The sequence below is a fragment of the Seriola dumerili genome, unplaced genomic scaffold (genome assembly GCF_002260705.1).
Source record: "Seriola dumerili isolate Sdu_G_001 unplaced genomic scaffold, Sdu_1.0 BDQW01001821.1, whole genome shotgun sequence".
NCBI lineage: Eukaryota > Metazoa > Chordata > Actinopteri > Carangiformes > Carangidae > Seriola > Seriola dumerili.
The window spans coordinates 605139-630572 of NW_019176076.1; the positions used below are offsets into that span (position 1 = coordinate 605139).

General features: G+C 39.0%; 3 protein-coding genes across 9 annotated transcripts in view; all 3 read right to left on the minus strand.

Moving 5' to 3' along the window:
* Positions 1-4428, minus strand: part of LOC111238968 (period circadian protein homolog 2-like) — a 30253-nt gene extending 25825 nt beyond the window's left edge. For all 6 annotated transcript variants that reach the window (XM_022768713.1, XM_022768712.1, XM_022768711.1 and 3 more), the window contains exon 1: positions 4279-4428. The gene's annotated coding sequence lies outside the window, so the exon portion shown is untranslated. The remainder of the gene's footprint in view (positions 1-4278) is intronic.
* A 9456-nt stretch (positions 4429-13884) lies between these two features.
* Positions 13885-21771, minus strand: LOC111239005 (solute carrier family 12 member 9-like). The gene is made up of 14 exons (XM_022768763.1): positions 21564-21771; positions 20483-20617; positions 20192-20329; positions 20003-20109; positions 19050-19255; positions 18734-18837; positions 18354-18465; positions 17807-17964; positions 17156-17238; positions 15867-15991; positions 15562-15754; positions 15278-15452; positions 14945-15091; positions 13885-14822 (listed from the first exon to the last, which is right to left on the minus strand). Exons 1-14 carry the CDS (start codon positions 21769-21771, stop codon positions 13885-13887), a joined length of 2829 nt encoding a protein of 942 aa, XP_022624484.1.
* A 466-nt stretch (positions 21772-22237) lies between these two features.
* On the minus strand, positions 22238-25221 carry thpo (thrombopoietin). 2 transcript variants are annotated; one of them, XM_022768746.1, is made up of 5 exons: positions 24935-25221; positions 24690-24814; positions 24404-24490; positions 24108-24272; positions 22238-23318 (listed from the first exon to the last, which is right to left on the minus strand). In XM_022768746.1, exons 1-5 carry the CDS (start codon positions 24945-24947, stop codon positions 23172-23174), a joined length of 537 nt encoding a protein of 178 aa, XP_022624467.1. In that variant the 5' UTR covers positions 24948-25221; the 3' UTR covers positions 22238-23171. The 2 variants fall into 2 exon arrangements, with proteins under 2 accessions (XP_022624467.1, XP_022624468.1); XM_022768747.1 differs by having other exon boundaries at positions 22238-23315; positions 24935-25217.
* Between the last annotated feature and the right edge of the window lie 213 nt (positions 25222-25434).

Consider the following 25434-nt stretch of genomic DNA (forward strand, 5'->3'; position numbering starts at 1 on the left):
AGATAAAAATACGGTTCAAAGCCCTCTATTACACATAGTGGATCATCTATTACTCAGCCCACATAGTGTACATACCGAACATTCTGCACAAACCACTGACCGCTGTTTTTGTTGCACACAAGTTTTTTGGCAGGTGCTGCAGCTGAGGAAGCGACTAAAAAGTCTGGTTCACTGGTAACTGGTAGACATTCACCTCATTACCTTGATATCATGCCAAATCTGTTGGCTTGATACCAGTAGACAGTCAGAGAGAGAGAGAGAGAGAGAGAGAGAGAGAGAGAGAAGAGCTGTAAGGGAGTTAAGTAAGGGATAAAGTGAGAGTGAGACCTCCTAAACATGGATGCTATAGTGATCCATGTTTCACCAACACTACCCTGTCCTAAAGGCCGAATATCAGCTGAGGATGTCCACTCTCTCGGAGGTAAAATACTAAGACAGACAGTGACTAGATACATGCTTAATTATCAATTTAAACATAATCATGATAGCCAGAGATACACATCCTTCTTGACGCTGAGTAATACTCTCTCTTTGGGCATTATCCATTAATGAAATGGTGAGAGTAAGCCAATAACTGGATTTTTGCACCTATGTTATTAAAATTCAAGATTGTCATGGGTGAAACAATATCCACATCTCTTGCATGTCAGTCTGTCACAAGACTACATAACTGTCTCAAATCTACTGTACACAAATTCATATCTATACAGATACTGAATTTTAGCATAGTGTTACATTAATACTGTTTGTTAACATGCAAAAAACTGACCTAAGGGAGAAAAAAAAAGAGATTTATGTAGCTGAAGACCAACAGGCCCAACTTGTTTGACTAACCATGGTACATGATTTTCCAGCAATAAGAATGGACAATCAAATATTTACTCTAGCAACACTGAAAGATTTATGAGATGATTTTATTATACAAATCCACTTCATTTTTGTTTAAAGAAAAAGAGAACTTACTCAAAATAGCTCACTCACTCAAATTTCCACTTGCTTTAGAGATAATTGGCAAGAACAGTTGATAAACAGCATACAATTAAAGTCATTAACAGTGTTTTATACCGAACATTTATCTTTTTTTAAACCACCTGTTTACTACTTCTGATAAGAGTCTATAAACATCCAATATATCTCTGTAGTAGGGGTTACCTGAGGCTAATTCAACATCTGTGGTTTCTCTCTTTTTTCTTGTTATTAACTAAATCTATTTCATCCTGTTGAGTTGCTGCAGGGGCGGAAGCAGAGGAAAGGTTAGCATGGATTTCCTGTGTTCCCGCTTCGAAAACCAGTCATTTTTAACCTGATATGTAGCCTTCTCTTGCATGTGATATTGTTGCAGCATCACTTTTCAATCAGTAACATTCACTGGTTTTGCATGACCCGTAGGCACAGGTCATGACGCATTTAAATGTCAGTTATGATGCTTTTCTTGTCAGAGTGCATAGTGGCTGGTAGCAGGTCTAAGAGGCAGTTATACCCAACAGTGAGGTAAGCACATTGAGGAACAGGTGGCTAACAAGGCAAGATGAGAATCATAACACAATTACAGTCCATATATTACTCTACTTTGGCCCTTTCAGTCATTTTAATGCAATCAAAGGACCATTCTGGACTATTGGGAACATGTTGCTCACTTGGCCTTTCTGAATCGTGGAAGACCTGAAAAGAGATAATTTAAAAGAAATCACTTTTTCATTGCAAAAAGACAGAACACTCCATTCAGACAGGGCTTATAACCATTAAAGCTCAGGTTATATTTAAGGTTGGAAATTATAATCTGATTGCATTTGTTTAAATTCTACTACTGATACCAAGTCCCTTAAAGGATTTTTTTAAGTGTGTGTATTTGCAAATTTCATGGCCATCATTGTGTAATCTGGTGTTTTATCAGTCTATTGCTCCACATTTATTATCTTTCCTATTTTAATGTGATTTCTCATAGTAATTTGCAGTCTTGTCTGTACGCAGACCTTGTTGTTAATATTGTGGCAACAAGTGCTGCGAGTACTTTCATGTGAAGACATGACTGAGCTTGCTCTTTCACTTGTTTCCTCCTTTGTTGACCTACATCTATCCTCAATGACACCTTAAATACCCATAATGGATCAGATGCATATTGTACTGCACCTTCCAAACCACCAACGGCTTTATCCATTTTCCTAGTGCCTATAAAAGGACAAATGCCTTCATGTTCAGATTGAGAAGGAACTGTCCCATTACAGAGTGATGACTGAGTTTGCCATCTTTCTCCTAAATTCCTGGACCACAAGTTCAGTTACAGAAATCCACGTAAAGCTACAGACTGACAAGAAAAGACATATTCCACACAAACTGCTGCACAGATGTTCTGGCACCTCTGCCATTGGAAATACCACAGTTAAAATTTTTGTTTTGTAGAAACTGTCCCATAACCAGACCTGCTTTGAGAACACCCATTCATTCTTTGAATAAAGTTTGCCTGACAATAAGTAGCGAAAAAGTAATTTGCAGGCACCTCCTCTTGTGCTGCAATTGTAGGCGTGGACATTTGTACCTGGCAAGATGCCAGACCATCCACTGACTTCAACAGCAGGATCAGGTCTAAATGACTTTTCCTTTGCCACCCTTGCATGTGTCAGTCATCTTTTCTCCTCCCTTTCAAGTCACAAGGGGAAAGCTGACGCTCACCAAATCAAACTTGTCACTGATAGACTGCATTGTGCTGGACTACCTAATGGTCTTTCACACAGAGAATCACTGGGTAAACTGGGTTCTGTATTTCATTGCTAAATAATGAATGTTTTACCAAAGAGTTTAAGGGCAAAATGCGGTTTCATTGCCAGCTTAAACACATTTTAGCAATTTGCATCACCAATACCTGATATTTGGATTATTTCTTCTTTGACTTGGTTTACCTGGCCAGTAACCTTGCACAATTATGCCATAACTTCTAATTCATCTGTTCACTCTTTCTATTCAGATTGGCAATAGCTCCATTAAAACATAACCAAAAAAAATAGACCATTTACCTACATATATGCCCAATGATACACTGCATAGTCCAAGTTCTTCATTTAAACTTTTACTTTAAGTAAAAACAAACAAGTATAAAATGTAAAACAGAAACAGGTACAAGAAGTAAAAGTACTCCCTTAAGAGGATTAAAGTATCCAGACAATGACCAGCTAACAGTATCTTAATTATGTAAATGATTTTTTTAGTTTAAACCCCAGCAATGCTCGACACTGTCATTGTCAGGGAAAAACTTTGTATATCCCGTTTTCAGGCATTATGGATGCTTTCAGATAATGAACTGACTACACAGGTTGAGAAAATGATCTAAGCTTTTAGACCTCTACATGAAGTATACAATGCCTTGTGTCGTCAGGCTAAAAACAGGCAGTTTTTTGTAGATACGATATTCTTTTTCGAAGACCATGAAGAACATAACCCCTTACTTTGTCTGCAGTTAATTATCTGGCAAATATCCCCTTGAGGTTGTAATTTCAGCTTAATAGAAAAAGGACACACTTATTTACTATTCACTTTAACCATACACAGTTTAACCATCATTGTCAAAGTCCATTGAAATGAATGAATGCTTCAAAGAGCTCATGTGTCCTTTATGTAAGGATTTTTTTCTTCATGAGACAACTATACGCAAACCTCCTGACTCAATCATCAGAGCATGATGACAGTATCTTCGGGGAAAACCATAGCTCACATCTTGCAAATTCTCTAATCGGTGCAGCATGTGAACTTGTGCCATGTGCTGCTGCTGACTCTTTACATAAGGCGTTATGCTGGAGTTTTCATGCGACAGTGACACCAGAAAGCACGTCTACAATGCACCATATGTGACTCTGACATCCTCGTCATGACCACAGTCAGCTCTATCACCTCTAACAACTCTGCAGCATCGTGATATAATATCAGTTTTACTGCATAAGGCATTTACTGTTCTTATATAAATCTAAGTTCCTTGGACCGCAGATCACCTGCGGCGTTTCAGTCTACAGTTCATAGAGGTTATTCCCTCACGGATAGACCCGCGTCCCCACTGTCATGTGGGCAGGGCTGGTAGCCTGCTGTAGTCTACTGACCGAGATTGACCCTCACACTGACACAGTTATGCAACTTTCACGCTTCACGAGCATACCGCATTTTGCATATTCAGAGCAAAGCTGATTAACGTTGGTATTAGCTTCATTTTACCCCTTTTAAAACATACAACAACATGAAACAACACCGATACTACACGGTAGAGCTCACGCATACAAGTAAAACTCCACCAACCTCACAAAAGGTAGATCCTCTACTGATCCCGATGTCTCCGTGTAATAAAGCCGTGTTTTGGAGGTATTTTGTGGTTGAATGCCGACTAAAGAACCTAAAGACTAAAGGTACCGCCGGTCCTATGCTGGTCTGACACACTGCTTTCCTCTGTTCGGGTTCCCACACTCACCGGTACTCTGCCCTGGATCTCCGACGAAGGCAGTGACCTCATTTCGAGCTCTCCCTGAGCTCCTCCCCTAGCTCTGCGCCCATTGGTCGAGAGAACTGCCCGTCTCTGCCTCATAGTGCTCTGAACCAATCGACACTCACCGCCTCCACGAGGGCGGTGACGGTAACTGCCGCTCCGCGCTGCGACTGGTCTCCAGTGCTGTCAATCGTTTTACATAAGTGTGTCACCGCTTTCACGTGGAAACCCACGGCTTCCGCCAGCGTGAGAGAAGCGAGAGCAAATCACTACGACGCAACTGTAGGTGAATGAAGCCGTGCCGATGGTTGGCTCTCAGCGGCTCAGCACGGCCGAGTGTTATCTAAACGGTTATACAAGTGAGTGTGTGAGTGTGTGGCCAATGTGGGTAAAGTGTTTGGTGCGCAATAATTCACGTAAGAGTAAAAGTTCCTGGACTCTCCTAGAAAATATGATATAACACAAGGAGACTTTGATCGTGACTGTAATTTAATTTATAGTCATCCTTACATAAAAATCAGTGCAATGTTGCAACATTATCTCAGTGATATTTTTGCAATTGCATTGCGTTGTAATACATACGAAATAACAAAAACACTTTTTGTGTGTGCTATTTGATTTTTTTCCCCCGCAAGCATGATGTCATGTTGCAGAGTTGAGAGAAGATAAACACCTATTTAGAGTCGCAGGCCTACCTACCCTGCATGTCCTTGGACTGTTTGTGGGAAGAAGCCGGAGCACCCAGATGAAACCCACGGCACGAGGAGAACGTGCAAATTCAAAGCCCTGTCCCAATGAAGCAAAATATAATTTCTGAGGGCCTGGTTAAGATTAGGGTTAGGCATGAACTGGCTGGGGATAGGAGTTAAGGTTAGGCAGTTTATTTGGAAGAAAAATGTTATGTCTGTTTTAAGTTTATTAAAATTCTGTTTAAGTTGAAAGGCCTATGGAAAATAAAGTGTGTGTGTGTGTATATATATATATATATATATTTATATATATATATACATACACACTATTTTTAAACAGCAGGTCTTGCGTATTAGCATTTAATATGTACATACATATATAAAATGTTCATCTGTCCAATTACAATAATTTTACTGTCACAACTGAATGTCAGAGATGGTTTTGAATTCTGTTCTTCTATGGAGTTGAGTTGTCCCCCTAGTGGCTGGGTTTGGACCCAGGTCAGCTGATGATCAAATCAGCAAGTCAGTGGTGAATTTACTGACTTGCCTTTGGTGACTGATGCCAACTCTCATGACTCCAACTACATAGTCTAATAATATATAATGGAATTTATGAGCTTGGCATCCCCCTGTTTATGTATGGTTGTGTTTATATGTGTATTGTGACATTTCTTTCTGTCCTATTTGAAATAATGTATTAAATGCTGCCATAGAAATAGTGCCAAGATTGAAATAAGTTGCAGTATAGTGGATACTACACAAAACCTATTTGTTGTTGTCATTGTCATGTGTTCATTCAATTTAAGCCAGTAAAAATTTAATTCCCAGATTTTTTTTTCATGACACTGACTTTTGCTGACCTACTGGGAGCTCCTTGTTTTCTCTATATTTATAGGTGGATACCTGCAATGGAATGCACTTCAACAAATAGTGCCATGGTTGATACAGAGAGCCCTGATTAGAGGAGACTGTATGTTTTATTCACTTTGGCTGTATTCCCATGCAAACAATGAATAACTCTCAGAATGTGGAAGAAACATTGGTCAAATTTATGTGCCCAGTGATATCAGTCTAAATTTTTACTCCTTCGTCCAAAAATAGCAAGATTTATACCTCATGTGGCGATCTTCATAACAATACTATGCTGTGTGCACTTATTTTGTCAATCTGCTTTTACTGCAAATTTTACAGTGCTTTCGTAAAATTCAAGGCATTAAAATTAAATCAGCAAATATTTTTCTTCCTATACTTAATGATTTTTCAAAATCCAATCTGGTCGATTCACAGCAGCTCACAATGGACGACCTGGACAGGTCACTAGTCTATCATAGCACTAACACATGTAGACAAACAACCACATTACAACACACCTATAGGCAATTTGGAGTCTCCAATTAACCTGCATTTCTGGGCAGTGTGTGAGGAAACACAACAACTGGAGGAAATGACAGAGAAACTGTTTTTCCACACAGAAAGGAATTCAAATGGCTGTATTCAAATCCAGGAGACCAAATCCATAACAATAATTGTTTGTATAGCACTTTTCAGTGTCACAAGGTATTTCACAGATACAAAACTAGGAGGTATAAAGCATGACCCAAAACTAAAAGTGTATCTTGTCTTTATCCAGCCATACTTCTTTCCATGCTGACACACTACTGACAAATTAGGATATATCTCACACTATGACCTCCGTTTACACATTTAAAGAGGTGCTATGACATTGTCTTGCCATCTGCTCTGGGCAGAGATGCCATTAATAGAAAATTGTCCCTACACATTTTTCATATGATGCAAACTCTTGTTTTCATTTGCATTCATCTGAAAATGTGAAGATTCTCCATGCTGGTATAATTGGAAAAAAGCCATGGAGAAAGTTGTGAAGGGCTGAAAAAATGTACAAAACTTGATTTGTTGGGTGCTCATGAATCCAAATTAAGGGACATACTGTATAAAATAATAACCTGCAGAGCTTATAATCTTTCACATTTTAGTATTGATATAGTATGATTCTTTTCAGCTGAAACATAACAGAATTCACAAAAAAATAAATCATTCAAAATGGTTGTCGTCTTGATTCCTTCATCATCTAATTCAGTGTCTGGGACCACAGATGGAACAGGGTCTGTGGTGTGATCTATACTTGCACAGAAAAACAAGTTGCCACATAAGGAACAGAGCACCAGATGGCAGAAAGAACTAGCCGGTTTTGACAGGTGCTGATTGCCTTGTGCCTTACGTCAGGCTGAGCCAATGCAAAAGGAAAAGGTGAGAAAGCAGATGAGCATGCCAAGCATGTGTAGCCCCAAAAACAAGTATGATGCACATATGTTTAGACTCCCATGCCACATCCTCTTCCACTCACACATTCATGTGGGATGAATAAATATATACAGTATATGACAAATCAAAGGAAAAGCCTGAATAAATGAGTGGAGAAACATAACAAAGGTAGATGCTTCCACACAGGTGCACTGTATGGTACAACTGATCAATTAACATCCAACCATGCTCTGTGGCATATATAAAAATGCTAAGCAGGCCCAACTGATTCTGATTTTTTGTTCCGTCAACAGTTACATAGACGGGGATATTATAGTAGAGTTGCAGTGCATAAACCCTTCATTACAAAGAGGGATGCACATTTGAGAGTTAAGTGGTGCAAAAACTATAGGCACTGGTCTATAGAGATATGAAAAAAAGTGATATGGTCAAAGGAATAATCCTTCACCATATTCTCCAAAAGTGGGCGAGTGCATGTGTGGTGTACACCAAGAGAATGGTACAGGCCTGAATGCTTGACCCGTACAATGAGGGGCTCTGTTATGTCGTGGGGGGCATTTTGCTGGCATGGTTTGGGTCCATTTGTCCCCCTCAGAGGGAAGGTGCACTGCAAATCAATAAGTTGTCCTGAATGATCACTTTTATCCTATGATGAAATATTTTCATCCTGATGAGCGTGGTCTCTTCCAGGATAACAATTAACAGGTCCATAGGGCAGGAGGGGTTGCTGAATGGTTTGATGAATATGAAAATTATGTGAATCATATGCTATGGCCTTCACAGTGAGATCAATACCTAACTGAACAGCTATGGGAGACAGCGCTCTCCACCACTATCATCAAAACACCAAATGAGAGAATATCTTTTGGAAGAATGGTGTTCATCCCCCCAGTGGAGATCCAGTGACTTGCAGATATGTGAGGAAATGGTCATATCTGAGGTTTAGCCTGTTTTTAAGTTTTATTCAGTCACACTCATAACAAAATCACAAAATGATGCAAAATTGAAGTAAAAATCATGTCATATGTATGAAAGAATTATCGTATTGCTGTTGCTTCAAATAATTCAGTATTTCCACATTTTATGTCATTAAACCTTATAGAAACAGAAATAATACACCTACTGATGTATGAAAAGAACTCCTTTTAGTAAATGCACCGTTTGACACACTGTCAGACTGAAGTTAACAGTAAGATACTGTGCATAACATGACTTCTGTATAGTCATTTCATTTCCTGTACTACTAGCAAAGCCTGAATAAAAACTGGCCCGACATCTCAATTCACAGCAATACAAATTATATGTTGGACTCTGAGATCTTGAAATAACTGACTTAAATTATAGGGTTAGTGGTATAATCAGTGTTATCATTGGTCCACAAATAATTTATAGAGATTGAGCATGTAGTAGGAGAAAGAAGTGTACAGTCCCACAGGATAAAACAGTCTGCAGTCTTCCTCCCACTCTTACATCAAGTGGTGCTATTTCCACAGTAACAGCAGTTTAAACTACGTCAATGGTACAGAGCCAGAGACGAGAGGGAGATGATGTGGGATAGTTTCACTTCTGGCTAGAGATATTAGCAGCACTATGGGATGGACTGCTGCCAGCTTTCTCTCCATTATTTTAAATTTCAGTGGTTCTCATACTTGAGGAAAAATGTACATGTAGCTGACAGTTTATCAGAAACAGTAGATGTACTGTATCTTTTCAGAGTTTGATTGATCGCAAGTTAAAAAATCGTTAATTAAGGATTTTTAGGAATTAGAAACATGAACTCATGCTTCTTGACTTCACTGTTTCATTGTTGATACCATCAGACACATGAGGACAGCAATGACGAAAACACAAACATTAATCCAGATTGGAGCGTCATGGAGACACTCAAACCTAGATAATCTATTCAAAGACAGTTCAAGATTATGTGGCTTCCTTGCCTGCCTAATTGCATGAATTACAGTACTGCCGCTTGCCAAGAAATTTAGAGTAATGTTACAGATTTTCAAAAACATTTTTGAATTTCCAAAGTACTAGATCGTTGGCAGTGGGCAAAGATAACGTGAATTTTTCTCAACTGAGCAACTTTGAGTTTGAGTCACATGCTGCTGTTCAGAAAAATACCATAATGGCACTTGACTGTATGACACACCAAATGTTTCTCCCCTAACACACCCCAACAATACTGTAAAAAGAACTATGATCATTATTAAAGTGCCTGAAGGACATGAAACTAGAACCACTGGATTAGCTTTCCATCCTTAATTGTGTTCCATATAACATTCTTTCAGGACATCACTTCTGGCCATAAAAGCATAACAGAAAACTTTGGAATGTGAAAAGCTCAACAAATTAAATCAACAGGGAGATGAGCAAACTGACTATCTCAAAGCAATGGCAGCAGATTTCAAAAAACAGATTTTAGAACAGAAAATCTCAATGATATCAGGATCCCAGCAGCTTTTACTATGTTTCATTCACACACTAAATATTATCTCCATTAGCATCCACTTTTTTGTGATGGGCCACCATATTGGTAGAGAAGTTACTTAGTACTCTTTTAATAGGAACAACCACAGACCATTAGCATTCTTTCTCTCATACCTACTATCTTGATGTCATTTGTCAGTGTTTCTGTAATTTTGAAAGTCATTGTACAAGTAAATAACATGAGGTTTTTATCTGATGGTCAGCAAAAAAGACTTGTGATGCTTCAGTGGCACGTAAAAACATTGATTATTCTCACATTTTTCTCAAGTAGATGCTGTATGATAAAGTACCAGTGTGTAAGATGTAGTGGCATCTAGCAGTGAGGTTGCAGATTGTGAGTTCCCTTATTAGTTTCAGGGGATTATACACTAATGATGAAAACATAATCATGAATATTATATTCCATTTCTGCCATTACACCCCCCAAATCTTACACACCTGTCCTTTAAATGTAGAGTTGGCCTGAAAACCAAAAAGGATTATAAAAATATTTCTCCGCCTCCTGGAACAAAAACTATAAAAAATGAATTCACCATATTTTATATCGACATTTCATATATTTCATATAGTCCACCAAAGCTACTGCTTCCTGTTGGATGTGTGTCAATACAGCTGCCTTTGATTGAAACTTTTGTCCATTTTACTGAAGATGAAACACTTGTAGTACTGCCCACTCTCTGTCAAGTGGGCACTAATATATCCCCCATTCAACAAAAAATAACTGTCAATATTGTTTGTACTATTCAACATTGCCTAATAAAGGCCCCCAGACCGATGCTGTTTGTTATTGACAGTTCTTTATGCTTTTCATACATCAGCAACTCTCCATCCCACAGCCAATCAGTCGGAAGTGATGCAGTCACTTCATCCTGTGGGCATGGAGGGATCAAGCACAAAATGACACCCAGGGCAGTAGAGTAAATATGGGCAAATGTTTTTTGTGAGAATAAGAAAATTTTTCTTTGTGTAGGAAGTGTGTAGGACTGCTGTATGTTGTATTCAGTCCATTGTATTTTAGCATGCGTCTGGGTTACATGCATGACTGTGAACGTGGTATCCCTTTATAGAATTTAGAGCCCGGGCTGCTTCTGTCTGTGAACACGCTTCTTCCCACAAACAGTTTGTCAGTGACGTGTAGGCGGGTGTCAGTACTCCTATATGAAAACATTCTGCCACAAATGTGACGTATGCCACAGATGGCGTCTCTTCTACATTCTAGCCGTTGCCCACCGTCACCAAACGACTGCCAATAAGAAACTGCATCAGCCAGGGTATTAAAAAAAAAAAAGAAGAGATCTCAATTTCAATGGCACTTACATACTTATTATACTTACAATACTTATTAAATAAAGGTTTATATACTGTGTGTATATATATATATATATATAGTATATACTATACTATATATTATATATATATATATTATATATATAATTCAAGAGGGATTTTAGAAATATAATGGTTATTAGTTTGAAGAGTTAAGTAGAGAAATTCTGTGGATAAATTAATGTCATCTGCCACAGAAAAAAGAAAGCAGTAAAGAGACACAAAGTGATGTTACAAGGAACTAAACAGTTTGATCTTCAATGTTCACTGATGCTGAGTTTTTTTTTTTGTGATACTTGTCTTTTGTCACATTAGTTTCATAGGAATTCTACTCATCTCAATTTGGCATTCTGATCATCTCCCAAAAAATTACATTTCCTGTATGACCCCAGACGAGAGAATGTCCATAGTCCTTTTATGGCTCAATTCCTGCCATTGATCAGTGATCAGATTTTTGATGATAATGTGCAGATCAGAATTATCTGCACGTCCAGAATCTGTGAAAATCCCACTCTAAATGTGGTAGACCGAAACTTAAGAAATTAGTCAGCAGGCTGCAAGCACGTCACACCTCGAACTGTGTTACTGATGATGGTGATGATGATAATACATGTGTGCTATTTCAATGCACTTTCAAATGAAGTGGGTAAGGTAAATTCTTATCAAAATGAAATGCTTTTGATCAGTCCTCTACAGCTGTTTATTGATAAAACGAGATGAACAGACAGCCAGCAGTTTCCCCATTCCCCTTCAAAACTGGCACAGGAGAAATTCATCTCTTTAGCATATGGAAAACACTTCTTACTCAACTACCTCAGATTGGCTCGGGTATAAAAAGTCTTTTTCCATTTCTGGTATCTAAACATTGATAACTAAGAGTCTGTTTGGATCAAAACTAACTATTTATATTTGATTTTTTGTCCAATTGATTTTATACAAAATCATTGCCAGATTTTTCTAAGGGGGAACTGATGCACTGATTATGTCACACTGATGCCTCTTTCATTAAACACAAGCCTAGCAGAGGAATTGAGTATTTTCAATATTCACACCTGATTACGCCTTTCCTGCATCAGCAAATCTCCCTCTCCCCACCAACCACCAGTCGGAAGTGATTCAGTCCTTCCGTCTTTCCACTTGTTGGCTTAGGCAGAAGAGAAAGATCTGACTGACTCACTCACACCAAAAACTGCTCTGAAAATTTGGGTATATCTACAGGTGCACTATTGATCTTTGTGATATCCAAATAAAATTTTATATTTAAAATGTGTAGAGAAATAGAGAATATTTAGTCCATTATATCTTGGATGCCTATGTTTCCTCAGCATCTATGAATGTAGTATCCTTTAATAGTACTCTGAGCCCAATCTGCCTCCATCTGTGAACACACTCCCTCCCACATGCAATTCGTCAGTGATGTGTAGGTGGGTGTCCTCTGTAGAAACTCATGGAATTTTCTCTAAACAAACGTGACATATGCCACAGATAGCATTGGCTCTCTGTCAATAGGTATAGTCCGGCCATTACCAACCACAAAGTTCCTGTGCAAGCCCTGTGTGAGTGCCATGTTTTCTGTATGAAATATGAGCTTAAATATGTCTGCAGGTTTCTTCTTGTAAGTGCCAATGTGATGTGCAGACCAGATTTTATTCCTACAGCCACTGAAATGCAGATATTCTGGTTATAAATAATCACATAACTTCTGCTCCTTTGGGGAGGTAACAGGAAGCAGCCTCACATTTGCACATACATGTATTTAGATAGAGAAAAGATTGTTTTAGATCATTTTGTGTAATTTACAACACAAACACCTGTGACATCGCATTAGCTTACATGTGTCAAAAGTTCAGATTCATATTTATTAACTGACATTACCACTATCACTATACCAACAGTCTAGTAACGGCAGACTTAATACACCAACACTAACTACAGCCATGGTACTATATTGCCCTCTGCAGGTGTTCAACGGGCAAGTTTCAGGTATGCCTCAGACGTGGTCTAAATAGATGAACATGGGTAGATGGATTCAGAGATTGCTTTGTAAAATACATGAACTGATGAAGAGTTATTTACAAGCCACAAGGCTCTGCTCAATTATAAATAAAATTGAAGTAAAGAAATACAGAGGTAATAGAACAATTCATTTGATTTATTTTTCTATAAACATGAACAATACAATGGTGAAGCTCAGTCTCCATGTGTAAACAGTACTTTAACAAATACAAGAAAAGTTGAGCAAGAGCATGGGACTAATACTTATACTTTCCTTTACCACCTTTAACCAATGGAGGAAACTGCAAGATCCTTTCCTCCTTTCACCCCACAAAATATGCACATTATACACTACAGCTCCATCTCCAAGTGATCATTTAACAGCCTAAAGCAATCACTTTCAATATCAGAGGTAAACTTGAGGCCATCAAATTCATTTTATTGTGTTTTATCAATATAAGGGAAACATTAGCTGTATAAATGCTACATTTGGGTATGACTTTCAGATCTCAGTCCAAGATCTGATACTGTGATTGACAGTTTAAATATCAGGTGAATAAATTGGTAGCAATAGGCATTTCCACTGATGAACAATACAGGATCAGCATTGTTGATGGATTAACAGTTGATAGTAAAATTCTAGAGATCGGTAGTGACCACAGGAGTGACTCCATGAATGAGCAATGTCGGGCCAAGATCTCGACTCAACAGGTCCACCTGGTGCAGGTAGGCAGAGTAACGATTTGTGTCTGCTGGTGGGCGTGGCAAGTACAGGAAACGCACAGCAGGTTTAGGGGCTCCATGTCGGTGAATCAGACTGTTGACGGCGCAGATATATTCATCTGTAAGCTGAGCGGCATTATTGGGGAACGTTTGGATACCATTTTCTTTCTCAGTTTTCTCTTCTCTCTCCATCCTCTCCTCATTCTGTGCAGACTCCACCAGATTCCCTCTCTCCTTTCCTCCTTGTCTCTGCCAATGCAGTGCTACCACCTGGTCCCAAGCAACCATCTGCACCTGGGCTGATATTCTCAGCTCCTTCAGCATAACCCTGAGCTTCGTCTCTTCCTCTTCCTGCAAACTGCAACCAGCCTCCACACATAGGAAGAGGCGGAGTCTTGCCTGTTTCCAGGCACGGGTCTCTTGAAGCACGCAAGCCAGCTGCAGGAGGAACAGTGAGCAGATGTCGACATAGCCACAGCTGTCTGGTCGAAGCAGATTCAGAGGCCACACATCAACGAATGGCCCTGTCATGCTTTGGTAGCCTCCAATCTTTCTTCCTGATCCCAAGACCTCCTCTCGGTTAAACTGGTTGAAGTAACGAGCCAGTGTCACATTCTTCCCCATTTTTACAGCGTCAGCGATCACTGACACATATTCCTCTTTCTGAAGGTCTTTGAGTTCTTCAGCACCCCGCACAATGGAGAAAAAAGGGGGTCGCTGCTCTCCAGGCTCTTTGGTTGGACAGACTGCATCCAAGCCATGGCCTGTAGACACAAGAATTTTACCTTGGAGGTGGTCTTGAGGGGTGCAGTCATCATAGAAACCCAAGACAATGGTGTTTGGTCTCATTCCACCTAGATGCGATTAAATGTATCAAATGTGCATTTTGGATAAGAACTGTAAGGTTTGTAAGTATAATCAAAGTTCATGATGGATAACTAGCATCACTATGCAGTAGTAAGGTAAACTTGCCTACCAAATCCTGTAATGAAAAGCAGGTTCTGAACTCCGTGTCGGACAGAGTCAGCCAGGGTAAGGTTGACAAATGCCTTGATGTTCAGATGATCTACTAGAGACAGCCAGGAGTCATAACGGCTCTGCAAAGGATCAGAGGGCAACCCATCTGCAAAGAGAGAAGAGAACCATTTCATTCCCGTAAGGGTATTTGTTGTTAGTCATCGCTGTTGTTGTTACTTTAAAGCCTTCAAGAGCTTTAAAGCCTATATAGAGTTGTATACTAAAAATGTCAATTTTGGGTTTGGCACCAATTATATGATTTATCTGTGCCTCCTACCTACAAAAGTCTTACCTAGTAAACCCAGCTTCACATGTCCCAGTACATAGAGGCCACTCTTCTTCAGGTCATTGATGAAAGTCATGAGACCTGTACAGCTGCGAGGGTTTGCCACCATCAGTAGCACCTGTGGCCTCCAGAACTTCACGTGGTCTTTACGCACATCCAACATCAACAAGTACTTGCGTACCTGAGCGAATGAAAGGTGTGATGAAATAAAGACGTGATGATGTAGTAATTAATGTAAACTCATAATATTACTTTATATAAATAAAGATGGTTTGTTTGTGACTGTGCACCTGGTGGAATATGAGAGCCTGGCTGATGTACCCCCAGTTGCTGATGGGACCGAGGTAGTGGATAAGCATCAAGAGCAGCAACATGAAGGCTATGCTGGCAAAGGCATAAATGGCACTGATCAGGAACATCATGATCAAGCAGCCAAGGATGCCCAATGTGCAGGTATGCCAGGTAAAACAACGGAATGAGGGCCTACATTTAAAAAAAAAATGAAGAAAATAACAGAATATGGAATGAAAATGACTTTGTTTTTGTAAATTCAGAACAGGACTTCAGAACACTACAATTTACACCTACACTTTACCTGAAGTTTGGTGCAGAAGCCCATTCTAGAGCCAAACAGGCCAAGTTCACAGCAGCATAGACCAACAAGAAGAAAATGGTTACAATACCAGCTATGGTGTTCAATTTACCAGCGAACAGCACCACCTAGTGGCAGGAATAAAGAACATTAATTTTGCTTACACTAAATTCAAAGTACTGCTTAAATAAAAGCTACTAAGATTTGCCAAAATCATTTTAGAACAAAAAATTTATAGCAATATTTTCTATATTTAGCTGCTTAGATCTCATTGTATGTTTTAAACACTGACAACAATTGAAATATGTAATAAACCTAACAACAAGTGTTAGCAGGCTTTGATACACACATAAGTGTAACTGAGAACAACGTAAACAAACAATATGGCTTCTTATATCAAGACTACACGAGAAGCGTCAGACCCCTGAATGTCCCTTGACCCTAATATGAACCACAATGATAAACAGCCCAACTGGTTTAAAATTACACCTATACTATATGTCCATGATTTTGATGAAAAGTTTAAGAAACATAAAATGTGGCAAACCTTGTTATCTAGCTAATATGCTGACACCAAATACCCTGATAGTGAAATGAAGAGTTCACTTACTAGTGTAATAGGACAGTCCCCTGCTCTGTCTCCCTGGCAAACCTTTCAAGCTTTTAATGCTCCTCATTTGAGAAATGTTCAGCCAATCCGAAACCAAGAATGATGATGCAAAATTTTTTTTTACTCTGCTGAGTGGTAGGGGGAAGGAACAGACAATTCAGATCTGACATCTATTTAGATGGTCAGCTGCTAATTTATCTGCCTCCATTCCAGCTCCAAAAAGCAGTCAGGCAATATACAGTAAAATGTAAATGGTTTTGCAACTCCAGCAACTGCGTATTATACAATTTGAGCAAGAATATTCAGATTTTGTCCACTTCATCTTCACCACTACTGAAATGCATTCCTCCTATTTCTTTTACAAATCAAAATCAGAAAGCAAAAGGGACAGTACAAGTAAAGACAAACATTTAGGGAGTAAGTCAATAGCTTTTCATATTCATCTGTTGTTTAACACCAATTTAATTTTGTCTTTCTGCCATTTACTGTTCAGGGTGGCTAAACAGTCAAGACAACCTTTTGAACTACGTCACTAATCTAACATGTGAAAGAGCAATATGAACAGGAAGGGGTTGAGGGTAAGGAAAGTGACTGTTAAGCAGAGCTCAAGCAGAGTCACTCTAAACTTTAAGCACACAGGAAAATTGTTACAACTCCTTGTATAAAGTAGAAATTATCCTACCTGTACAAGCAACCAGGAGACAAGCACCGAGGCCCAGGGGTTCCCACTTCGAGATGTTTTCCTCGCCAGAGCCAGGACACCACCTGTAGAGATTTATAACATTAACAAAAGCAAAGTCACTCTCTGTCTGTTATTGCTAATGGTCCTAAATCAGATAAACAACTGAGTCATCCTGCACTTGTCCTTAAGCCAAATACACAATGAGAGAATTTTTTTTCTTCTGAGAAAGTCATCACTGTAAGCCATCTGTTGTCAATCGATGCTTTCCAATTTAACATGCCTCCACTAGGAAAATGAAACATGATATAATTAATAACAAGTCACTTTCTCACATTTGAGATGGAGGCCTCTTTCAACAGATGGCCGATTATTAAAATGTTGACTCAGCTTTGTAGAAGACCAGCTGGAATTGGATATGCTTTCATATACTCTGGATCAACTATTTAGCCCCAATCATAACCTAAACAAGCAAGGTTAGTAATTAAATGCCTCGCACTACAGAAATGGTCAGAGACCACATCAGCTAACACCCCGCAGCCAATTAACAAAAATGTATTTGCTGCTCCATAGCACACAGCTCTTAATATTAGGGACAACAGGTAATGAAAATTACAAATATTCTGCAGCAGGACACATGATCTAGAATCTCACCAAACAGGTTGTCTTTAGACAGAGCATATAAGATCCTGGAGGCTCCTATCAGGTTACTCATAGCAGCAGACATAGTGGAGGAGTAAATCCCGACTGTGACCAGGGGCGGCCAAATATTGATGTCTCCCAGGAAACTGTAGTCTCTTTGGAGTAGGCAACTAAGAATGATGGATTAAATTCCAAATATGAAATGAGTCAACAATGTACAAAATAATTGATTCAGCACATTAACTGTGTTAATAATGCAACTTCACTTTAAAATCAATTAACATGTGTGCAAACAAAATAAAATCTAACTACAACTACGATATTCTACCTCTGAAAAAGACATCAAAATATGTAAAAGGAAAAAGTGCTTGAAAGTAGTAACTTCTTTTGTTTAATCATCCATTAAATAAGTGACCACATTATTTGGGGATCACATTTTCACAATGACTTTCGTAATCAGACGCTATGGCACCTACAGAACATTGTGTGTTACATTTCATTTTATGTGTGCTAGTTTTATTTAAGTGTGTCTAACTGTGTCTGGATTTGTGTGTCTAACCGGTCACAGGACCACGCAGCCATCAGACTAAGCATATTGTACGTGATGAAAGTTATAAGCACAGCTGCAAGCGTTCCTCTTGGGATGGAATAACTGGGATTTTTCAGGTCACCTGCAAAACACATAAAGTTCCCTCTTAAAAAAAACGAAAAAAAAAACAAAAAACAACCAAATCTGTTGACACCTTATTGAAGTTCTGTTAAAGTTAAGCCTCCCTGAGATAAATATACCATATACTGTGTCTTAAAATCGAAAAACTTGAACCAACAAAAGCTATGGGTTCTGTTCTGTCTTGAGCTTGCACACAGCAAGAAAAAAAATGACCATTTACCTGTCCTTCCACAATTTATTTATTGGAAGTTATTTTAACATAATATTACCTGACATGTTGGAGCCTGCCATGATTCCAGTGCAGCCATTGAACATGACAGCAAACACTGTGGCAAAACTCATCATGGCACCAGTGGTGTAGTCTACTGTGTAACTGGCTAGAAGGAGCAACAGGAGGCTTGATCATTATATTTGAGGGTTCATGTGTACAAACAAAGATCTGCAGCACATTAGATCAATTCATTTTCATGCGGTCTGCTTGAGCAGGTCAAAGTTTTTTTCTACAGGTCCAACATTGTTTAAAAAGATTTAAAAGCCTATAAAATTCACATCCATTTGACAACATAACAGCAACATGGCCAACACTTACGCAATAGGTTGTCCTCCAAGGTGTGGAGCCGGAAACCAGTATAATTGGCGGTGCTTAGGCTGGTGCTGTTAAAAACAGAGGTATCTGGCAGAATCACCACAATAGGCAGCACAATGAAGAAACTGATGAAAATGGAAGCCAGGACTGTCGTGACTATGATGAAAATGATAAAGGTGGCTTTGGCATAGATGTGCGCTCCCACCTGTGATGACAAACATGGTCAATTAAGGAATTAGTGGCAGATTACATGTCTACATATATGATATTTTGTCCCCCTTGCAAAAGGAGGGCAACATCAGTTTTTCTATGACCTGTGTGTTCATCCATTAAACTTCTTGGTTCAGAGCAAGATATGAAATACAGACAGCAATAAAATTCAATTTGACATTTATGGACCAGTGATGATTAATAAAGATTTGTTGAACCTCTGACTTTTACCTTTGCACCACTTTGAAGTCAAGGTTCTCCCTTGATTGTCAATTTGGTCCAAGACAAGGCACTTTGTGGTCTTGGCAATAAAATTTGCTCATGGATATCCATGGTCCTTAGAGGACAAACTATAATGTTCATGGTGACCACCATTTGGCCAAAAGATCCAATTGTACATTACATATATCAATTTCAACTTATATTATTTTAATGCTCCCCCGTCCTTTGCTTTAAATTGCAGTCAGGAAAAAACTCTAAATTTGCATTATGTTTGATCTAAATCTTTAAACTGGTGAATAAGATGTCAGATCTATCCAACATTTTTGTGATTGCGTCATGTAACCAACATTGCAGCCTTTTTATTCAAAATGTTTGTGTATTTAGCAAAATACACAAGCATAGCTCTCAGAAAAATAAATCACAAAACTCCCTTCATTTGTATAAGCCCAAGATTTGCACACAATATGTATGCATGTTAATTTTGAAATATTTAACTAAATGAAAAATAATGGCATCTCACCAAGCAGACAATGAAACATAGGAAGAGTAGGACGGTGCCATAAAGCAAAGACCACCAGTATCCTGTAGGCAACACCTGATGGAGACCTGCAACATGTGCAGCACCCTCTGAGGAGGGACAGTAAAACAGGGTTAATATATCAACACACTCACAAGCCTGCAAGCCCCACCATGTCCCAATGGACCTTACCTTCTGGGATGCCAAAGGCAGACAAGATAGCCTCAACCAGACCCAGAATGTAGAGAGCACTGCCGCACACATTGGCAAAGAAAAACATGATCCCGATGCTGCCACCAAACTCTGGACCCAGGGCTCGACTGATCATGTCTGGTATCCAAGTTAAGGAATTTCTCCAGATTCATAAACGTAAACCAAGCATGTCTGTACACAATATCTCACCTAATAAAATAACTGTGCCATTAGTGGATAAAACAAATCATGTGGAGAATTTAAATGCAGGGAAGCAGCAGTAAAGGATACAGTACGCACCTCCAGCGTCTAAAGCCCCATTGGTGGAAATGGCGCACACAGAAAGCACAGTCATTGTGATAATGAAGTAGGCCACCAGGAACATGGCAATAGATTGATAGAGCCCGGCTTGACCCACAACAAATCCTGCCAAAAGTAGGATGAATCTTTTATTTATATAGAGGCCTAATGTTTCCCAGGCCTGCAACATTACTATAGTTTGCAAAGTACCATGGCGATTCTTTTTTCTACTGCTCTCTTCCATTGTTTACATTATGAACACTTTTTCTTCCAGCTTCTTAAATTTAAAAATTTTGATTTTGGACAGTTAACTGGACCAAATACACAAACTGATTATGTCACCTTCTGCTTCAGAAACTGGGATGGGAACTTTTCACAATTGTGCAGCAATGACTAGTTAGATATTTACTTTTTCTAAGCAACATTTCCATCCTTGAGAAAAAATTATGAATATAGACCTTGAGAAAGCATGCCATGCTGGGTTTAAATAAATACTATTTTTTAAGTGAAATTATTTTTGATGGCATTTGTATTTTACCAAGACCCAAGTGGATTCAGTGAGAGTTGCAACTATTAGTTGCTTAACCAAACAGTCCATCAACCTATATTAATCAGCAACAACACTAACCAGTTTAGTAATTTTTGAAAGCAAAAATGACAAACATTTGCTTCTGAAATGTAAGAATTTAATGCTTTTTGTTGCCATACTTAATAGTAAAAATGAACCTCTTTGGGTTTTTGACTGTTGGCTGGACAAAACGTGACGTTTAAAAACTTAGGTTTAGCTTATGGAAAATTATAATGGGCATTTTTTTCCTTTTTGATATTTTTACAGACAAAACGATTAATTGATTGATCCAAAAAAAAAAAAATGGCTGTAGCCTTAAATTCAATGGCTCAACTTAGTCCCCAAATGGATTGTTTAGCTAGCTAGCATCTCGGCGCGGCTTCTGTCAACTTATAGACATAGACCTTACCACTAACCACGGTCACAGTAGGCATTGAGATTTATTTATTTATTCCTCTAGTTGTAATTGTTTTAGTGCTTTTACAGTCGTTGTAACCTACTCACCAATTCGCAGAAACACAACGACGCTGAACATGGACAGTAAAGTTGGTATGACCACTCCAAACACCACTCCGAGTTTTGGGGCGGTTTTTTCCTTGGTCCGTCGGCCGTCTCTGCCCGCCTTAGCACTGCTGTGTTTGGGAACATCTTTCGGCTCCGGACCAGTGCTCGTGGTGAGTCGATAATGAAGAAGAGGAGCCTTTTCTGACATGGCGGTTAAGTTAAAGGTAATTTAACGGTAAGTGCGTCTCACTAGCGTCAACCGTAAAAATCTTTCAAACGCATGTGCTCAACTAATACCTGACGTCTAGAGTGCTGTAGCTATGGCGATATCTGCTAACATTCAAACTAGCGTTAGCTCACCGTGGCGTAAGATAGCCGAGCAGCCGCCATTCACTTCGACTGCTTCCTTGCACCGGGCCCAGTTCACCTTCTGCAGGTAATGACGGTTTGCTAATGAGCTGAAAAAATTACGTTGCTTCCTGAAATTGGCTCATCCAATCACTCACAGCTTCGCCTTGATTAATATCCGCCGACTAATTTGTTTAAAGCTATATCTGTTAATAGTACAAGCAAATAACTAGCATACCTAAAAACAAAATCACTATCTACCTAACTAGGCAGCTAACAAACTAAAATAAATACATGACTAATTAGACAATGGTGTAATATAACAGACAGTTTATTGCATATTATATTGGGAGGGTTTTCTATCATCATAAACAGTATTTGTATTGATATAACTGTTGCAAAAATGTCCTTAGATGCAACATCTGAGCATTTACATAAAGACATTCACAAAGAAACCCAAGGTGGATTTCCCAAAATAAAAAAGGAATACAAAGGAACATGCACAAATCATAGCAAATCATAATTTTTAAAATAAAAATGTAAACAGACATAAGAGCTAAAAGTGCAATAAGAATAAGCAAAACCTGCTCACTGAATTTATACCAGAAAGGTATAGCAATATTTTCCAGTCTTCATTGTTCTTCAGTGTCTTTTATAGCTTATATATGATTTTTTTGATGCGCAGTAACTGTCTAGCACTATTAGCATAATAGCCACTTTGGGAGACATTTCTACCACTGACAAGGAGCAAAACAAATCTGGCCTGAAAACATGAATTCAGACAACCAAGCTGACCTTTTGGTTCTAGCCATGTGATCAAGGTGGAGAACAACCTCAACATGAAACTGTCATTTGGATTTTGATAGTTCTGCATACAGTGGAGACATGGAAAAGCTGCCTGTAAGCTACATTAAAGAAGTCGTTTTGGTTGTACACACCTACAACCAAATTCAAAGTATCCTTAGCTTAATGAATGATACAAAGAACTGCTTCTTTTTTCCAAGATACTCATTATTGCATACATATTGATGTCTTTTATTTTCCTTACTTATCCAGATGTAGTTCCTCTTAATGACTGTATATACATATCACAATATACAAAAGAAGACTTTTTACACATGAGAATTTTGAAGGTGAGGAGAAAATCCGGATTAGTCCTGCTGTTTTGCACTGGCGGACTTCATTGACTTGGGGCTCCAGTGGAGCTGAATTGAATCCCCATTTGTGAAGAATAATGGGTTCACTAAAGTTGTTTTTGAGTCACTGGTAAGTGCAGCTGTCTTCCAGGTTAATCATGAACTGCTCCAGTTTGCCTGAGATCAGCTGTTTGTATCTCAACAGGAGTGTGCTCAGACTCTGGGAACTTCGAGGAACACAAGACAGTGATGGGCTCACCACTGGCCCCTGCTGGTCCAAAAAGAAAACACAACAATGAAAATGGTTTTGAAATTAACAGAAAGAATATGAACAAAAATGAGAAAAGGTGGCTGGACATCAAACCAAAAGGTAAGGTGACATAACAATTCAAACATTTCACTATTTACTGATGGTAACATTTATAAAAACTCAGAACACAAATTAACTTCCCAAATTTTAGGATATTATGTAAAACACAGATCACAGGACATCCATCTTGCGTTTGTGTGACTTTCGAGAACAACTGTCTCACTGGGAAAGTATGTACTGCTATCTTCTTCTTGTCCTGAGGAAGGAAGGCTTGGGGGTCACACGACATAAGATCATCACTCCCAGGGCACGGAATTCCAGAAAGCCAAAGATTTATGAGAAACCAGGATATTTCCACACCATAGGAAATTGATAATGCTTCTAAATCAAATACTAAATCAGTTGGAGAGAAGCCCAGCAACACGTTTTCTGTCATTAGGTGTGAATTTTCATCAACATGTCAATGAATTTTTAGCCCACTTAGCTTTGATTTGGTCATTTGCAGGACAAAAGGCATTTTGGTGTGTAAGTAAAAATCAAAAGTGAAAGTTTCATAGACGTTTCATAGACACTGGAGTGCTGTTAACAGCAGTAAATTAGAATCTTCTTGACAATAAAATATGCTCGTTTAAACGAACATGTTTTCAAGACATCCAGAAACTTTGCAACCAAATTTACAGCTACCTTGACATGTATGCTTTTTTGACCCATAACCACCAAATGCAGTTTGTAACCATGACAGCTTCTTACACTCAGCTGAAGGTGTGTGAGAATGAGCAGGTAGTTGTTGATGTTGTTCTCCAATTTCTGCAGTAGTGAAGCAACACATCCTGGATGACTCAGGGCCCTCACAGCCTTCACACCTTCAATAAGAAGCCTGAAGGATGCAGCTATGTCTCCCCTCTTCTCCTGGTTCTGCAGTAACACACATACAGAAAAAGAAAGGCAAAAAAATCTATAAAAAAAACAAGGTAAACTGCTAAGCAAGTAATAAACCCACTATTGCTATAGTAGAGGATTTTGGACTCATACATGTGCCAACATACTGATTTGTTTTTCCAAGATGCTACATGAAGCTCTGTGCAGGGTAGCTGAACTGGTGTGGAGAGGGTCATGACACCATTGCAGTCACTCTGCCAAGGAGGAGACATGGAAAAGAGGTGACAGAAGCCAGACAAATAGGTGGATAACAAAGAGACAGACTGATGTGAGACTACAGGTAACAACAGACAAACAGAAAGAATAGATACATCAGCCCAGCAGGAGGAAGAGAGACAGAGAAATGTTGGGAAGGTTTATCTCTCGACCGCAAAGAAACAGTTATATCCTCACCAGTGCACTCTCCATTTCTGCCACAATATTCATAGCCCTCCTGGTGGCTCTATTACACACAAAGTCTATGGGTTTGGTCTCAGCATCCCACACCTCAGAGGCTACCATACAGAGCAGCAGGAGTCCTGGACAAACACACGAACACAAACTGAAGCTAAGGCACCACAAGCCAGCTTATTCAGCTTCCAACACTTACACGAATATCTTCATGAGTTAAATTTGATTAGTTTAGGCTCACTACTCACTGCTTAAAGCCATGCCCTGCTTGGCCTCTCCTGATGAGTCCACATTTGTTCCATTAAGAGATTTGCCAGGTGGAAAATGCCTTGTGTCCACTGTAGTTTCTCAAAAAGAGGAGCTGTGTGTCCTTTTTGTCTTCTCACCACTTGATTTCCCACCTTCTCATTCAGTAGTGGGAAGTGCGAGTGTTATCTAGCCTGAGAGCAGGATGCGCTCCAACTTTCCTGCTGCGCAGCATAACAAAAAGTTATAGACCGAAAATGGCATTTCATTGATATTAGCTGGACTATTTTGCTTCTTGTTTGGCCAGAGTTGGCTTTTAGAGCGTTCAGGGGACAGCATGATTGCTGACTAAAAGGTTAATGATTTATTATTGTGAAAGACTCCATTTACACAGCTGGTATCAAATCCAGTCACTACTGCTGGAGGCTATTTACTTTTTGTCAAGATTTGCCCTGGCTACTAGAGGTATAGCAGCTTGGGTTCATATAATTCACAAATTGAT

Bases quoted from the DNA above. Each gene is read 5' to 3' on its own strand.
- LOC111239005 (XM_022768763.1), bottom strand. From the start codon at position 21,771: ATGTCAGAAAAGGCTCCTCTTCTTCATTATCGACTCACCACGAGCACT. The intron at 15,453-15,561 runs GTGCACAGTCAC...TCATTCGCTCAG, and splicing joins AGGCTCTCATATTCCACCAG to GTACGCAAGTACTTGTTGAT. The intron at 14,823-14,944 runs GTAGGCAAGTTT...AATCGCATCTAG, and splicing joins GCTTTTCATTACAGGATTTG to GTGGAATGAGACCAAACACC.
- thpo (XM_022768746.1), bottom strand. The intron at 24,491-24,689 runs GTGAGGATATAA...CCTCCTTGGCAG, and splicing joins CAGAAATGGAGAGTGCACTG to AGTGACTGCAATGGTGTCAT. The intron at 24,273-24,403 runs GTATGTTGGCAC...GTGTTACTGCAG, and splicing joins CATCTTGGAAAAACAAATCA to AACCAGGAGAAGAGGGGAGA.